The 18,507-nt window shown below is 47.6% G+C and overlaps 1 protein-coding gene across 3 annotated transcripts in view; it reads right to left on the bottom strand.

Annotated features, from left to right (window-relative positions):
• The window catches only part of CACNA1E (calcium voltage-gated channel subunit alpha1 E), a 330,655-nt gene that overhangs the window by 9,871 nt on the left and 302,277 nt on the right, over positions 1-18,507 (bottom strand). For all 3 annotated transcript variants that reach the window (XM_065936984.1, XM_065936985.1, XM_065936987.1), the window contains 7 exons: positions 18,251-18,416; positions 13,062-13,189; positions 7,766-7,862; positions 5,486-5,591; positions 4,518-4,625; positions 3,234-3,334; positions 2,886-2,992 (listed from right to left, as the gene is read on the bottom strand). In XM_065936984.1, the coding sequence (XP_065793056.1) occupies positions 2,886-2,992; positions 3,234-3,334; positions 4,518-4,625; positions 5,486-5,591; positions 7,766-7,862; positions 13,062-13,189; positions 18,251-18,416 (813 nt within the window). The remainder of the gene's footprint in view (positions 1-2,885; positions 2,993-3,233; positions 3,335-4,517; positions 4,626-5,485; positions 5,592-7,765; positions 7,863-13,061; positions 13,190-18,250; positions 18,417-18,507) is intronic.

Below are 18,507 nucleotides of genomic sequence, written 5' to 3'. Positions count from 1 at the left end.
TTTCTGCCTCAGGACTTTAAGAAAGGCTGTTTCCAGCACACAGTGTGCCTCTCAAACACCCAGTCCCTTGCAAGTCATTTTTTTAAATTTATCCTTCAAAATTTTTCTTAAAAGTCACTTCCTTGAGGAAATCTTATCTGATACACTGGTCAGAGCCCTCGCCCACATGCACTCCAATCATAATGCATTTTTTTCCATCCTAGTACTTACTAGAATTGTGATTAAATCATCAGAAATGATGTTTTTTTTCTTTCTGCTAATTCTGTTTCATGTCTGTTTTCCTACCAGGTGTAAACTCAATGAGAGAGGAGCCCAGTCATGTTCACCACGCTGCCCCCAGAGCAATCACTACTTGAACACTACAGGGCTCGAGAAACATGAGCGCTGCTCCATGAATGTCTCCATTTCAGGAGATGGACCATCATCTACTGAAAGCTCAAACCAGAAACCCAAAGGTCATCTTTGATTCCTTCCCCTCCTTCATGCCATGTAGCCAATCAGTCACCAAATCGGACCTATTCTGTATATGAATTACCTCTCCAGTCTGGCTCTCTCTCTCACCATTTCCTATTAATCCAAGCCACAGTCTTTAATAATTCACACAATTGCAGCCATGTACTAGGTGATGTTCCATCTCTCAAACTGTCTCCCTCTAATCCACGGAGCCCACACCAGACTAAAGAATGACCTTTGGAAAGCTGAAACCTGATTACGTCACTCTGATGACTATGTCTCCTATTACCCTTGGATGAGACTAAACTTCTGTCTCCTAGCCCTGCCAAACCTGCCACTTCCCCTGACCTCTGTGTGCACCATCCATCATGACACTTTTTAGGTTCCTTAAACTTACCCCGACTTTTATTTCATCTCTTGAAGTGCTTGCTTCTGAGTCTTACCCAAATGTTACTTCCTCAGGGAAGCTTCCTCAAATCCTCAAACTACGCGAGCTGCTTCCTTTACACAGCATCACAATAGCCGACCGCCCTCCACCCCGACCCCGACCCCCTGCCACACACACACATTTTAACTGCTACCACTCTTGTAATTTCTATTTCAAGGATTGTGTCTATGGAAACTGTGATCATGTTGACTGAATCCCCAGCGACTAAACCAGTTTTTGGGTTACATTGACTCTCAGTAAATATTGGTCAAATCAATGAATAAATGAATCAATAAACATATGGGAGAGACGCTGGGATGGTCCAATGGTGGGAGTTATAGTTTGCACAGCAAATCGTTGTGGCAAAACAGATCTAGATGAGGGATGCCTTCCTCTATTTCTAAGCCAAAGACCCTTGAAAAACACCATAAACTCTTCCAAGAAGATAGTACTAGCGCTCTAATCATACCTCTTGACCCTTCTGCAAAGACCAAAAAGAAACATGAACTTGTTTTCTGTAGACAGGAGAATCCACACCTGCTACTTCAACACATGATTTTGTAAAAATGACCGACCAACCTGGTCATCTTTCTTCACTTTCAAATGTGGCTTGTGACCTATGAAAACTGCTTTTCAAAAACAGATCTCTGACACCACAGGGAGAAGGAAATTCATGATGTAAGAGGTTCCAAATGGTGTTCTGACAGCGGTCTCATTCCCAAGTCTGGGATTTCACTCCTCTGATAATTACTGAAGATGTGATGATATTTAGTGATTTATTGGTTCCATAGAAGCTAGACTGGAAAAAAAAATCCACTAACCACGTGCACACTAAATCACTTCAGTTGTGTCTGACTCTGCGACCCTGTGGCATGTAGCCTGCCAGGCTCCTCTGTCCAAGGGATTCTCCAGGCAAGAATATTGGAGTGGGTTGCCATGCCCTCCTCCAGGGGATCTTCCCCACCCAGGGATTGAACCCAGGTCTCTTATGTCTCCTACATTGGCAAGTGGATTCTTTTCCATGAGCAACACCAACCACAAAATGCCATTTACGTTGGGAAGATGGACTCATGCCCTTTGAGTACTCACTGCGTGCTTGTGATGGGAGAGAGAGTGTTATAATGAGGTGTGTATATTATAATAGATCTTTATGACTCATGGTCACTCTGGGGCTAAGGCTTACAACTCAGAAGAGCTGGTACACTCCTCAATTAGAGCTTTGTTTCTGCTTTCAACATAGAAAATTAAAAAATGTTTTGCCTGATAAAAGTTCTTCCTGTTCATTTCAGATAATACAGTGTAAAGGGAAGACTGGGCTTGGAAATAATGGACTTAAATTCCAGTTCCGCGTCCTATCAGCCACGTGGCTTTGGACGACTTAATGAATCTCTCTGAGCAACCAGCCTCCTCACTGTAAAGTGGTGATACTAATACAGCCCCTTCTTCCTTTGTCCATTCATTCACAGGGCTCCCTATCTCTCGGACTGGCCACGGCACCAATATCTGCTCAGTCTGCTTTTCTCTTACTCCCCACTGAATAGCCATTTTAAGATGCAACATGTTGGACTTCTCTGATGGCCCAGTGGTTAAGAACCCACCTGACAATGCATGAGTTTGATCCCTGGTCAGGGAAGATTTTACATGTCGTGGGGCAACAAAGCTCACGCTCCCTAGAACCCATGTTCTGCGACAAGCGAAGCCGCCTCAATGAGAAACCAGTGCGCCGCAACTAGAGAAAGTCCGACAATGACAAAGAACACCCAGCTCAACCCAAACTAAGTAAATAAATAAAAATTTAAAAGATATTAAAAGGGCTACCATAGAAAGTTAAAAAAAAAAAAAAGATACAATATGTTGTCTTCTCAATTTCAGAGAGGGGCGCATCCACTTGTCTCAGAGTTAGGATTATTTCTTGGGCACTTCTAGGCAATGAATTTGTGGGTCTGCCTGATGACACAATTGACAATGCAAGCAGGGGAGCTGTGGGCTTTCTGGTTATACTCACAGGCCTGGGACGGGGTCCTGCTGGAGATAAGGCAGGGCTTTGGCATTAGCAATGATCTCCTGAGGCAGAGACGAGGGCTCCATGCGCTGGAACATGGGTGCATTTTTCTGTGTTAAAAGTGGAAAGGAGGAAAAAGGAACTCAAATGACTGTGGGGGAAATACCAGCAACTTGAGTAAAATGGGAATATGACTGATACCCTGTGTGACTACCTGAACCTCTGCCCCACTGGGGTTCTAATCCCCCGATCCTAGGCAGTTCCTGGGCCCTGCAAGGCCTGGCCTCTGCTTCTACGCACTTACCCCCAGGGGCCCACCCACCCACCACACAGTCTGTCCTTGACCTTCACCTGTTCCTCCAGCTGCTGCCTCTGCTTCTTCACCTTGCTCTGTTTGTAGTAGTCCATGATCATCATTGCTGCATAGATTTTGCCCACAGTCAGGTCAGAGGCTGAGGACACCAGTGTGGCATGGAGGGAAACAGGAGAAGATGGGGAGAGAGTAAGGATGCCTGGGAAGCAGGTTTGCCCCTTTCACTACCCAGCCATCCAACATTAATGGAGGGTTTCATCTGTGCCAGGCACCGAGGATATGGAGTAATCAGGTCCCCCAGAGCTATCCTTAAGGGACCTCCATGGCCACCCAGGCAGCGTCCTGTTACTAACGATAAGAAACACATTAGTAAGCACCACCCCCCAACCCCTGGAATGGTCTTGATTTCCATCTCTTAGTAACAGCACCTTTTCCCCAACCACTTGAAGGTTTGCTGAACTGTGTTATGTGGGAGGATAGAGCTGTGCACCCAAGAAGTTTCACCCACAATCACAGTGACCTATCTTAAGAAGCTATTTTCCAGAATGGAGCTTCCTCAGAAAACTGACAACAGAACCACCATATGATCCAACAATCCCACTCCTGAGCATATATCCAGACAAAACTATACTTCAAAAATAAAACATGCACCCCTATGTTCATAACAGCACTATTCACAATAGCCAAGACATGGAAATAACCTAAATGTCCATCCATAGATGAATGGGTAAAGAAGCTGTGGTACATTTACACAATGGAATATTACAGAGCCATAAAAAGAAAGAAAGAATGTCATTTGCAGCAACACGGATACAACTAGAAGTTATCACACTTAAGTCAGAAAAAGAAAGACAAATATCATATGATATCACTTCATATGGATTCTAAAAATGGCATAAGTGAAACTATCTGTAAAAAAGCAGCAGACCCAATGGACACAGTATAGACTTATGGTTGCCAAAGGGGAAGGAAGGATTGGGAGTCTGGGGTTAGTATAGCAGAGAATAGTCTATCAATATACGATAGCTAAATGACAAGGCTAGTATAGCACAGGGATGGAAAAGAATATAAAAAAGAATGTATGTATATTTGAATCAATTTTCTATATAGCAGAAATTAACAATGTAAATCAACTATACTTCAATGAGCAAAAAGAAACTGATTTAAATGACAAAAGGGACTTGAGAAGTGAGGGATTTCTGTTTCCTAAGAATAAAAGAGACCCTTCCCTTATCTCCTTGATTACTCCAGTTCCCCCCAAAGATGTGGTCTTGGCATGCTGGGCCCACAGTGACAAAGATAGCCAGGAGGAGACCCCGCACCTTTGGGCATGGGCACGAGCAGATCCAGCATCTTCTGGGACAGGTGAGGCCAGATGGCCAGGGTCTCCTTCTGGAGCTCTGAGTCCAGCTGCTGCCTGTCTGCACCACCTGGGAGGAGACACATTTATTAACATCGGAAACCAAACAGACACGGAAATAAAGAGGATGGAGGGAGGAGATGGGACAGGGGCTGAGTCAGCATGGCGCCTCATATTCTCGGAGGAAATCTTGGCACTCAGTGACTGTGGATCTTGCAATCCTGGGTCTTTCTGCTGAAGAAGCGAATGCATTCTGGCTCCTGTTTTCAGTGACTCAGGGATATCCCGCCACAGAGAGCCGAGGCCCTGGGGACCAAGATCAGCTTCCTCATTCATTCGCGGAGCCTCCCAGCTGCTCAGTATATCAGAAGGGGAAATGCAGAGCGCCACGAGCCAGCCGCCTCTGCCTCATTATACGTGTATCAGTTCTTCCAGTGACCTAACCCGGGTTTGAGTGAACCAATTTTAAAAAGGACTTGGATCAGGTAAGAGCAGGAAGCTGGAGGCCCTTCTGGAAGTAGCAAATCCTTTCTTTCCTAAATCACTAAATGATCAAGAGGAACAAAGCATTGCCATGATAGCACTGGCCACAGAAGCCTTCCAAGACGTTGCAGACACCATGTAAGAAAAAAAAAGGAACTGAAACTCACTTGTTCATTCAACAAACATTACTAAAATGTCTACTATATGCCAGACATCAAAGATCATATACTCTTAAAGCTCAAAGGAGCCTTAGTGAATATCAATTCATTCATTTCATTAAGAGGAAAGGGTAAAAGTTAAATAATACAGTAACATTTACTGTATCTCAGAGGTGAAAACTACTTGATCTCCAGGTTACTTCATGGTCGGATGAAGTTCAAATATCTCTGTCCTGCATCACTCCGGGTGAGTTGTTCCAGAATCTTCTTCCTTCCTAAGGTTACTGACCTTTGGCGATTTTAATGTCCAGAGCTGTCCGGATCAGAGCCATCAGCGTGGAAGTGAAGTGGACGGTCATGTCCTCGGCCACTGGCATGTTCATCAAGACCAACCTCTGTGTGAAAAAGAGAAAAGAAACAGCAGGAGAAAACATATATCGAAAAAAACCTTGGCGACAAGGGAGGAAAAGCGCAGAGGTCAGATGCAGAGACAAAAAAGAAGGGCAAGGATTCCCCCATCCCCTGTCCCAGTCCTGTTCTTGCCCTGCTTCTCACTGAAGGCTCATTGGCTGCTGTTTTTTTCTTTTTTCTTTTTCTTTTCCCCTAGGGAAAGATGCCAAATTTCAAGGGAAGAGGGACTCATCATTCTGTAGAACTCCTCCAGGGTCCTAAGAATGTCTTTAATCAGGATTCCTAAAAACAATGTCTCAGGGAAAGGAGTCAGCTCAGGGAGGTGGCTCCATTCCCTGCTTTAGGGCTGTTCTACAATCTCACTTGTCCCATGAAGACTCCCAAAAACTCAGGTGAAAAGACAGTGATGGGGGGTAGATTTTACTTTGCTTATCTGACTTGAAAGATGCATCCTGATGCCCCCTTTTTGAGTCTTTAAATTGCCAGCACATGGTTGAACATGCAGAAGTCCAGCTTATCCAGAGGATGAGGTGGAGCAGAATGGAAAAGTGAGAGAGTGCAAACAGGGTCCAGGGGAAGGGCTGGGGAGAGCAGAGAAGAGAGGAGAGAAGGGTGACCGAGGCAGGAGCAGAGTGGGCAGGCCTTGTCCCCCTCACCTGGAGGAAGGGGATCAAACGGAAATGGCCAAATCCACTTTCCAGAGAGTATCTTGCTTTTGGAATGAATTTTTCCTCTGATTCCCACAACCCTTGGTGCCCCCGCCCCAAGCTTCACCCCGGAAATTCAAAGAACTCAGGACCATACAGTCCATCACCTGTTAGATGTGGAATCATGAGCATAAAAGATGTTGGCTCCTAAGCTGCAAAGGAGGAGCCATGTAGTGGGGTGGATGAGGGTCCCTAATAGATGCTCCCTGTTCCAATGAGATGCTCTCTGGAGCTTTAAACTTGGAGGAAGCAGCAGGAGAAGGTCCTCCAGCAGAACCACCAGCCTAGCAGGAAGTTAAGCGTCTCTTCCCAAGGCAGGGTTTCTAACACTCCATTGAAACATCTCGCCTAATGTGACGCCACAAATATGGCATCTTAGAGTGTAAGGCCAGTTTCCGGTTTGTATCTGAGTTCCACCTCTCTCCCACTGCTTTAGGCTTCCAGAGAAGTGGCGTCATTGCCAGGGCGTATTGCTAGGTGAATGAAAGAGCTCCAGAGTTCTGAGTCAGTCTAAACAGCAATGGGGGATTAACAGTAACTATTACTGAATGTGGAGTAGGAAATGGCAACCCACTCCAGTATTCTTGCCTGGAAAATGCCACGGACGAAGGAGCTTGGCGGGCTATAGTTCATGGGGTTGCAAGAGTCAGACATGACTAAATGACTGAGCACACACATTACTGAATGTGGAGGAAAAGTTCAGGCCCCAAGGCTCTGAGCACCCTGATGGCTGGGGACTCCTAATGTACAATGCTGCTCTAAGTGAACTGAGGGGAGTCCATCCATATCTCAGTCATGCCAAGAAGGCAGGCCTAATGCTGAACACAGCCTGTGCCCATCATCACCCTTTCCTTTGATACTTCCAGGAAAAACGGGTACTTGGGCTAATGGCGGAAGGGAGCTGCATCCTTCATCATGTATCAAGGGATGCAGGCTGTGTTCCTCTTTTTTTTTTTTTCTGATCCCTAGAAGGAACCATACCACTATGTCATGGAGGAAGAAATTAGTTAAGAGTTTTCCTCTCTCCTAAAAATTTCTTCTTGAACCATGTTTAGTGGAATTTATGCAGATTTCCTATTTCTTAGTTTACCTGATGGAAGATCTTTTTATAAGCTCTGACTGCTGTCCTTCTTGCCCGAATATGCTATTCTGCAGGTCACCACCCTGCTTCCTCTTAAAGGAAACATGCTACTTACTTCTTTTCTAGTAACCCACTCACAAGAAGTCACACACTTGTAGAAACAGAATAACACATTTAAAGTCTTACAAACCACCTTGGTATCATCCTTCTGTGAACATTCCTGACCCTTGCACCACATCATTTCTTTTCTCCTTGGTTCCCTCCTCCCACAGTTCCCAGCCCAGCTTCCTCCCCCACGTTCTGACCTCCCCACAGTGGGATCCCATTTCCTGCTGGTCGCTAGCCCAGAACAAAGGAAGGGGTGGTCTACCTTATATGCCACCTTGGAGGGACATCTCTTGCCGAGGCCTAGCGGCGGTGACATGAGAGTCAGCATTTCATACATCTCAGTGTAATGGATGCGGCCACTGCTCATGGCGGGGGTGGTGGGTGGGGGTCGGGGGGCAGGGCAGGGAGGGCGGCAGGGAAGAATGCAGACAGGGAGGAGAGGGGGACAGGCATTCCCGAGGGGAGCCAAAACAAAAGAGTACAGAAAACAGGAGAAGAGAAACGAAACAAAATGGACAAACAGGAAAAGAATAGGAAACCTGTTAATCAAGGCAAATCATACACGTCTCCATCCTGGTGCGGATTTATATCACGCCCTACACAGACCCGGGAACGTGGCGGCAACCTTAGGCCCCTCTGCCGTTCGCTGTCCTAGGGACTGCTGTTCCCCTCCGGGAGGAGCGTCACCCCACCTCCCTGTTCACACCAGCCATGCCCCCTACAACACAAGCTGGTCTTCACTTCCCAGGGCTGTGTGCGAGCGGTATAAACCAGATAGACGGTGCTCCAGCCCTGGGGTAAGGGTTTCCGGCCCCCTCTCTCGGCCTGGAAGTCAGGCCCTTCTCCTGCTCTGAACCCGCAGGCGGGGGCATCGTGTATCCCGCCTATGGTGTAAGTGCTGCAGGAGGCGGCGGCTGGCGCTGAAAGTGGTGGGCGGAGGCTGCTGCTCCGTCGGCCCGTTGCTTCCACCTGGCTCTGTGGGGTAAGAGTGCTCTTTGTGCGCCGGCATGCCCTGGGGCGGCGGCATGCTGGGGCCAGAAGAAACAAAACCAGGAGGCGGAGGAGCATCTCGCATGCCATGCTGCCCTCCCGGGCTCTCCCACATGCGGCCGCGCGGGGGTCACCAGGGTGGAGTTTAAAGAGTCTCTGCAGAGGCAGCTGTTCGGCCTGCCCGAGTACACGAATCACTCGCCGCCGTCCCCGGCCAGCTCCTCCCCCACCGCCCAGGCTGGCATCTTTCTGAGCCTAAGTCGTCTTCCAGCTGCTGGACTGCGCTGCGCCCCAGGGAGCAGGCGCATCCCTCCTGGCACAGCAGGAAAGGCATCCTTATCTCGGGGGCGTGGCCTTGGCCCGGGGCGGGGCCTTGACCCGGGGCGTGGCCTTGGCCCGGGGCGGGGCGGAGCCACTGTGTCAGCTGGAGAGGGAGGCCCCCTGTGTGCCCCCTGGACCATGTCCCTGGTCTCACAACAAGCCGTGACTGAGCAGTCACCGCAGACCCCTCAACAATATACGGCAGGACCCTCAGGCAAGAACTCTGCCCTGGAACCTCTGTGCTCTACTGAGACCTCCCCAGACCTTCTCTGAGCTATGAAATTCTCCCATACCCCATGGACTGTATCCTCTTCACCTTCTTTACTTATCCTCACCTCCTGCCCTCATTTTTTTTTTTTTAATTGTTTCTCACCTCTCTGTCCTATAGCTTTCCTGGGGTTGGCCAAATGTTTTGTTCAGGGTTTTCTGTTAGATCTTATGGGAAAAAATCCAAGCGAACTTTTTGGCCAACCGACCCAATATAACTGCTTGGGACCAAACTGTCCAGAATGGGGCCGGGGTAAGTGCGGTTAGAATCACACTTTGCTACCTTCTCTATGGGAGGATGCTACTCATGTGTGAGAAGGAGGCGCTCTATCTCCAAGGGAAAGAAACCAGAACTCCTTGCTGAATTAAAAAGAGATTTCTGCCTTCTGTGGAGGAGGGAGAGGTTCCTCTGGTTAAATCCACAGAATAAGGTGGAGTGAGAGAGACACAGAGGAGAATGTGTATGTGTTCCACATGCACAAATGAGTGTGTGTGTGTGAAGAAGACAGAGGTCAAAGCAGCCTCTGTTATTAAGTCCTCAGCTCTTTTTTATCCACTTCCCTCCTCCTACCCCCGCCAAGTGCCCTCCTTCCTTGTGTAACAGCTGCTGGTTCTGGAAGGGTTTGGACCTCTTTAAACTCAAAGGAAAGCAACATGAAGGTTCCCTCATGTGGCGCAGTGGTGGTGGAGCAAAACGGAGAGGAGGGGGGTTGGAGGCTGCACCCCGCTGCCGGTCACGGTCATGGTCACGGTCACGGCTGGGGACCGGAGGCAAACCTTGCAAGCCACCCTGTAGGGGCAGTTCTCTCCCAGGCCCAGAGGCGGCGAGATCACCCGCACTAATTTGTACATATCCTTATACGGGATCCTGCCGCTGTAAAGGAAGCACAGGTGGGTTAATAGGACACTCAGAGAAGGGAGGAGAGACACGACAGCCTAGCCATGAAAGGGACGGCCGGAGGAGGACGGGTGGCTTCTTTCCTGGGGCCAGGCAAAGCCAGACCAGGAGAGACGGAGGACGGTTAGCATCAGAGAACCAGCACCTTGCAAACGGCATTCTGAACCATCACTCTGTCAACTATAGGGCCTCCGGTTTTCCACGGAAATCAATGCCTGGTGACCATGAGCACCCCACGAGGTGTCTGGCCCGTACCTGGCCAGCTGCGGCAAATGGAGTTTGGCTCCAGCTAGGCCTCTAAGAACCAAGCCCACCAGATGACAAATGCCTCCGGCCGCCATCAAGAGCAAATGCCAGGCTGCTGCGAAGCGGACTGCAGGGCCTTCTGCTTTTCACAGACACTGCTTACAGGCAGCTACTCCGACCCGCTTGTCAAGTGGTGGGAAGTCAGCATCTTTCTCCAGACTGTGAGAGAGAAATTTCCCATTAGGCTAATTAACAAGGTGCACAGTTGGCAGGAGGGAATCTGCGGAGGACGTTGCTTCTCTTTGTGGCAGATTTTCCCCCGAGTTCTGCTTGGGCAAACGCTTCTCAATGTGCTAGAAGTTTGCCGAGGTCTGTGCTCAAAATCAGCCTGCAAGGTAGCCACAGGGCTCTCCCCTCCAATCCTGCTCCTGCCACCCCACCCGCAGACACCCTGGTCAGATCCAGTCGGAATTCCAGGAACACGGGCCTGTCACATCAGCCCCCTTTCACAGAGCCTGCTAGAGACTTCTGGCTTCCTGTGGCAAGAAGAGAATGGACAGTTGATTCATTTTCAGAGGCGAAAGCATCTGCTCTGTGAGGGGTCAGAACCAATCAGCAATGGCCAGAGATTTGCGGGTCTGGACACACCCCGACTTAGATCCAGGTTTCCACCGCAAACCATAAGCACATATCTCCACCTCCAAGCATCCAGTCCTCACCAGCCATGTCAAGAAGACAACTTTGCCCCAGCTCTGCTCTTCCTAATCTTTTCTTGATTTTGCTGTTGATTCTTCCTCTTCTTCCAAATAGCTCAGCAGTACTTCCAAGTCTCTTGACTCTTGAGAGGAGGTTCATGTTACCACATGTTCTTTGGTTCCTTATGGTGGTTGAGGTGTGGGTGAATTGGTTCTGTTGTCTATAGGCTGATGTACTTTGCAACCTGTCTCCTTTTTGAAGACACTGGCCCACTTAACCTTGGTTAGTTTCCCCTCTCATCTCCTAGAGAAGGCCAATGAAACTAACCAGGACAAGTCACACTGGGAATGTCAAAGCAGATGCGAGAGGTTTTCCTTGGCCTTTCACAGCTGGTGAGTCTGAGTCTCATTATTAGTCCTCATGGAACTGCTCTTCCCAGCAGATGGAAGAACTGGGGAGTAGCACAGTTAATGCACAAGGGACTTGGGTCCCCAAATAATGTGAAACCACAGAAAGTTGAGGTTTTTGAGAGCCAAGGGCTCTTACCTGAGTGAGGCTAGATGAGCAAAGAACACTTTTGCTGGCAAATAGTTTCTTCTCTCTCAGTTGAGGGATAGAGGTCCCTTCTTGGTATCCTGATCCCATGGCCATCCAGCTTTACAAACACCAGTTTTTCATACTTTCTACTTCCTTTCCCATATGCTTATTAATGATAACAAAAGTTACATACACAATTTAATATAATCCTTACAAACAGCCTTCACAGAGGTAGGATCATTACCACTATTATACAACAGATATGGGAGCTCAGAGCAGTTGAGTGACTTGTTCAAGGCCACACAGCTGACAAGATGCAGGCCTGGCTCCCTTTGCCTGTAACACACTACCCATGGCATTCTAATCACCCTATCCCACTAGAAGGGAGGCCCAGAAAGTAAACATCATTGCTCAGTTACTGTAAAAATAACGGATTCAGAGAATTCTGTGCTCTAAGTTGTTAATAATTATTGAGGGGAAGAGGAATTCCTATGTGCTCTTCCAACACTTAAAGAAGTGACCCAAGGGCAGCAGCCTCATAGGAGGATAGGTTTGGGGAAGAGTCTCAGATCATGAAATGGTTCCAGGTGGAAGCAACGTGGCCCGCTCCTATGAAGGATGGCATTTCTTATAGTATTTTCAGAGGCGGGCCAGAATGGATAGATTAGTGAGATAAGTTCCTAAAACTAAAATAAGTTGGGACAAAGGTCCCATGGAATGAGTGCTCACAGCACTCTCACTTTGTCCTCCACTGTGAGGACCAAAAGGTTGCCTTTGAACTTGAAGCAGGGATTTGCAAACTTTTTCAGTAAAGGGTCAGATAATAAAGGTTTTTTAAAATTTGAGGGTCATACTGTCTTTATCACAATGTGTGAAGACAGCCATAAACAATAGATAAATGGGCATAGCTATGCTCCAATTATACTTTATTTCCAGATAAAGTGAACCACATTGAGCCTGTGGGTTATAGTTTTCCAGCCTCTGCTTTAAAGTCCAGAAGGCACAATTTCACTTGAGAACTACTGGAAAGTGAAAAAGATCCAGGGAGGTCATCTCTGCAAATTCCTGCCATTTAACTCAGTTCCATGCAATCAACAGAAACCCACATGTGTTTAAACCATCAGTTCAAAGAATAACTTGCTTGGTTCTTTGTATAATTTCAGAGTTATATGAAACTGTACTTTTGAGAGGGATGAGAGAGAGAAAGGACTAAGGTGGCCAGATGTCCAGCTGACCCAGAGAACCCTTGTCAACCCCCCTGTGACTCAGAGGAGTTCATTAACCATTCTGGAAGCTCCTCTGGGGACTGAACTCAAACACTCTGAGTTCCAGACTGTGTATTGAGATTTACAAAGGAAGGAAAATGCCTGTTACAGAAGGAAGGAGCAGGGAAAGGAAAACATAGAAGCTAAGTGGTCCATAGCGTGCTTGATCCCAGAGCCAGTCTGAGGGCCTGGCCTCTTCCTCGGCCCACAGCCAGGAAGACTCTCCTCTCCTTCTGCAACAGGCAAGAATGGGGTGGCTCCCATCCCAACCTCCTCCTTGAGAACCCCAGAGGCCCTTGATACGGGCCCCAGAGGGGGTGACCAAGAAGCCTACGCACCATGCTGCTCTGTCATATTCTGCCCAGACACGGACAAACTCATCCAGGTGGTGAGGCCCCAGGATGGATGAGTCCCGAGTCAGGTACTCAAAGTTGTCCATGATGACAGCCACGAACAGGTTAAGCATCTGGAGGGCGAGGAGGAGAAGGGGAGTTAGGGGAGACCCAGAGCAGAAAAACAAACTGCAAGGCAAGTAAAGAATTCACAAGTTTGTAAGGCTAAAAGTTCCTAACCATAGCCCTGTTGATCCTGCTGAAGGCAACGCGTTTTCACAACTGAACCACACATCTCACTACGTGAGGAGTGCTATGAATCCACTTTGCCATGCCACTTTATATTTGCGAAGTACTCCTCAGTCGCTTTTGTTATCTACTCAATTTCTTTCTTTGTTATTGCAGCAGCAGAGGGAGCAGCAGTAGCAACACATTCTCAAAGGCCAGAGGAAGTCAAGGCCCAACACCAAGCCTCTCTTCCAGTTTCCCTTCCCTACCCGCGCTCACCACAGCTGCCTGTCAGAGACCTGGTGGGATGCCTTACAGCAGATGCTGGGCTTACTGTGCAACAATTTGAAGCTGTTCACGGCTCTCAAGTGCTTCTGAGACCCTGTTCTCCTGCTTACTTGTTCAACAACATTTATTGTGCACCTCCTGTGTTCCAGACAGAGCTCCAGGTGCCAGGGGTGGGAGGTAAGAAAGTTCAGGTCTGAGACATATTTCCATGACTAGCACATTCCTTAAAGCACAGCAGGTGTTCACTAGATGCTGTTACTTGAATATTCTTAAAGACATTTAGTATTCAGCAGAGACTACTGGAAACATACAAATGTTACAGATTTTAAATATATATGTATTTGGCTGCATCTTAGTTGCAACATGCAGGCTCTTTTTGTTGCCATTCCAACTTCTCCCTAGTTATAGCGAGTGGGCTTAGTTGCCCTGAAGCATGCAGGATTTCAGTTCCCCAACCAAGGATCAAACCCACATCCCCTGCACTGGAAGGCAGATTCTGAACCACTGAACCCCAAGGGAAGTTCCTACAGACTTTTTTCAGAGCCGTGAAAGAAACATGCACAACAGGGACAGAAAAGTGTATGGGTTTGAATTTCATATAATTTTCATGTCAGGATAATATCATTCATCTTTTAAGTTTTTTTTCTGAACTACTGAAGAAGGTAAAAAATCATTGCTAGCTCATGGGTCATACAAAAACAGCTGGCAAACTTGATTTAGCCTGGGGTCCACGACTCACTGGGCTCTCATCTAAGTTATGCAGGAGGCAACAGGAACCACTAAAGAGGCTGAACTAGGAGAAAGAGAAGAGCTATGTGCATTCAGACTGCATTGGTAGCAGGGTGGACGGTGGCTGGCAGGCCAGGCAGAGAGTTGTGAGGTGCTCCTGAGCCAGGTCAGTGGCAGGACAGCAGCCTGGATACAGAGATAAAGGAGGTGGACTTGACAGGCCTTGGCCACAGTGAACAGCAGCACCCAACACTACGTCCGGTTTCCCAGGGACACACCCCTTGCCTAGTCCCACTGAATACAGTTTAGTGGGCACTACCATGACCCAGGCCTCAGCTAGCCATTGAATCCTGTCCCCTGGGCTACAGTGCTGGTGATCCAATTAAGGCCAAGAAAGTGGTACTGAATCTTCTGAGCAAGAGAACTTGTTTTTCCTTATTGGCCTTGAATATGTAGGGACTGAGGTCTAGAGCTGCTGCTGCTGTTGTCATCTTGGAACCACGGGCTGGGGGTGTTGGAGAAAAGAGCTCTTGTGGAGAAGCCTGGGGAAGAGATCCATCAACAGAGAAGGAAACCTGGTCCTGGGGATGATGTCATCTGAGCCCTAGAGCAAGCCTGCTTAAGCCTGTCCTGCCCAACTCTTCATTTATATAAGCCGATAAAATCCCTTTCTGTTCACGTCAGGTGGAGCTGGACTTTCTGTCACTTGCAAGAGAAAGAATCTTGCCTGACAAAGATGAGTCGCCTGCAGGGGGGTGAGCAAACGGGAGCAACTGCTGCTGATTCCCAGGTGAAGCGGCTGGGTGGGTGGAAGCGCGCAGCAGACAGGATATGCAGATAGGATCCTGGGGATCAAGAGAAAGTCTGCAGCCAGGGCCTGTTGGGAGTCTCCTCTGCAATACAGAGATGGCTGGTTGCATCCTAATAACCGGTCTCCTCCCTTCCTTCCTTCTCCATTCCACTGCCTAGAATGGAAGTGGATCCCTGGAATCTAGTTGTCTTCTTACCACAAAGCTGAGGGACACTTGGTGGAGGTGAGGAAGCAGAAAGAGTGAAAGAGTCTGGGGTACCAGACACTCTGTGAAGTCACCATAACCAGCCCGCACTGCCTTCCTCCAGGCTTCACTGACATGCCAGAAAAATAAACATCCCTCCTGGTAAAACCACTGTTATTTGAAGCAGCTGAATTTCAAGCAGCTAAATCTAATCCTAACGTGGACTTTTCTTTCTGTCACTGTGACTGGAGCCACAGTGAAATTTATTTAATCACTGCCCAGGTTATAGAAGGTTTTCCATATACAACTGGCTTCCCAGGTGGAGCAGTGGTAAAGAATCCACCTGCCAATGCAGGAAATGGAGGAGACACAGATTCTATCCCTGGGTCAGGAATATCCCCTTGGAGAAAGAAATGGCAACCCACTCCAGTATTCTTGCCTGGGAAATCCCAAGGACAGAGGAGCCTGGTGGGCAACAGTCCATGGGGTTGCAAAGAGTTGAACACGAGTGAGTGACTGAGTACACAGCATCATTATCCCTTGGCATCTGCTGAGAATTAGTTCCAGGACCTTCCCGGATACCAAAATCTGTAAATGCTCAAGTCCCTTATGTAAGATGGTAAAGTACCAGGAATTCCCTTGTGGTCCAGTGGTTAGGACTTGACGCTTTCAGTGTGGGGGCCCAGGTTTGATCCCTGGTCCGGAACTAAGATTCCACAAGCCATGCACAGTGTGGGCCACCCCCCCCCCCACCACCAAAAAAAGGTGTAGTATTTGCATATAACCTATGCACAGCCTTCTGTACACATTCCTAACACAGTGTAAATGCAATGGACATTTGCTGGTATGTGGCAAATTCGACTTTTGGATTTGGGAACTTTCTGGAGTTTTTTGGTTTTTTAAACATTTTCAGTCTGAGGTTGGTTGAACTCGTGGAGGCGGGACCTGCAGATAGGGCCAACTGTATCCACACATTTTCTTTACACTCCTTTCCAGATCCCATTATTAATGTTAGTAAAAACGATCTACTTGTATTATTATTGCTTTATATTTGCATAGTCTTTTATTGCACTGTGTATATATATTCACACCTATCATATGTTTTAACACTTGTTCTAACCTTTTGTGAGGCAGGTTTAATTACCATCAGCCCTTCAAGGACACAAGCACTTCCTATACACATTTGTATTCTTTAGCTCCAAGCACACAGCCGGGTACATCCCAGCGCATCGGTAAATCTTTCCAGAGTGGTTGGTTTGCCTTGAGGAAGCTGTGTGACTTGCCCAAGGTCATGGAGTCAGTGTAGGGCTGAGATTTGCAAGCCTATCATCTCATACTGAATATAGCCTCTTTAAAAATAACATTAATGTGAATTATGCAGTAGCCTCTAACTCAAAATTCTAAAAGTACTTTATAGTCTCTAATTAATTTTCCAGTTATATCTTTGGTTTCTTTTAAAATATTTATTATTAAACACTTAAATGATGGAAGATAAAATGGAGATGTCTGAATGGCCTTCTCTGTGCTCCCCTTCCCCCATGATGGGCACTAATACTCCTGTATGACTCTCACCTTTCAATTCTAGGTGACAGAGGGACTGAATGGCTTCACCCCAGTGCCTAGCTCAATGTGAACCTTATAATGGCCACTCAGTAAAAATGAGCTGAATACAGGAATGAATAAATGAAAACTCTAATTTATATAATCATTCTAAATTTCCTTGCAGTTATTTTCATTATACTTTCCTATTTATAAATAAGATAAAGTTTTTTGTTCTTTTTTCATTAAAAAACCTTGCACATCCACACGTATCAGTTCACTGTAAAGATAACAGTCTTATCACCAAGTACTTTTTCTATTTTACAGAAGCTACAAAAGGGAAGGTGCCTTGGCTAAAGCTAGAAAGCAACATGACCAATGTGGGCTCCCCAAGTGTCCGGCTAGTTCATCCACTGCTACATCAACCTGCCTGACACCCTTACTAGTCTGTCTGTAGGCCACTTCACACCTGATAGTTGGACATGTGCCAAGTCCCTTCTGGGTCACTTGAAAGACGTACAAACGCCTGGACACGAGACAATTCACTTTGGGATGCCCAGCCATGAAGCTGGCCACTTTTAAGTGGCGGAACTTTAGGTTGAGACTATTTTTGTGCAGCTGGTGGCATTAGCAGGGGAGCTGAGCTGAGGGACATCAGGGTGGCCAGAAACATGGCACTAACCTTTACAGTGACCTGGTAGCACCTTGCCTGTTATTCTATCACCACTTATCTGATGGTGCAGGGTAGAGATTTCTGGAAGCTTCTGTGCCAAGTCAAGCTTTCTCCCAAAAAAAGAGTTCAGGAGGCACCTGGGACTTCTCACCATTTTCTAGATGGGTGTGCTTCATGCATTACTCAATATTTACCAATGCCAGAGCAATCGTATCCTTTCACATCTATCAAGTGGGACAAGTGCCATCAAGTGTAGCAACCTAAGAAAGAACCACATCTATTCCATTGCACATTGTCATCATCCTGCTTCGATTAATGCCATCCCCTTAGAGTTTCAAGGTACGTTTTCTCAAAGGGTCCAAAGTTCTCCAAAAGAGAGATTAGAGATTCTCAGTCCCGCTTGTAAGATATAAAACACCAGAGATACGAAGAGAATGATTTACTTTGAGTCACCACCAATTCAACATGACATTTGATGCTGAATTCGCTGAATCCCATCCACTCCCATCACCTCTCCTCACACAGTCCTACCCTAGAAGGAGCAGAGACGTTGCTCAGACAATGAAAGCCACCCACCAGTGTGTCCGACAAGCACCTTGGCCTCCAAGAGCTCTCCTGAGGAGGACCTATTTCTCAACACGGGCTGGAGCTTGTGACTGAACGTACACAGAAGGAAACTCTCGTCTATTGATCAGGCAGGTGGGCTGGACCCCCTCCTGAGCTGATAGCACACTGTTGCTCACCAGGAAGGAGCAGAAGAAGATGAAGGAGACGAAGTACACGTAGGCCAGGTCGGTGCCACAGCGCTCGCTCTCGCTCTGCCCCGACGGCGCAGTGGTGTCGGGCTCACAGCCCTTCTCCCCGAGACACGACAGCATTATCTCCTGCCAGGCCTCACCCGTGGCACTCCTGAACCCAAAGACAACTCGGTTAGTAGTAGCAGGTCTGCATGGCCCAGCCTCTCCTTGCCCATCTTCCCGGTTCCTGCATCCCTTCTTCC

The sequence above is a fragment of the Muntiacus reevesi genome, chromosome 5 (assembly GCF_963930625.1).
Source record: "Muntiacus reevesi chromosome 5, mMunRee1.1, whole genome shotgun sequence".
NCBI classification, from domain to species: Eukaryota; Metazoa; Chordata; class Mammalia; order Artiodactyla; family Cervidae; genus Muntiacus; species Muntiacus reevesi.
The sequence above is the reverse complement of the archived record's forward strand: the minus strand, read 5'-3'. Positions and strand labels throughout refer to the sequence as shown.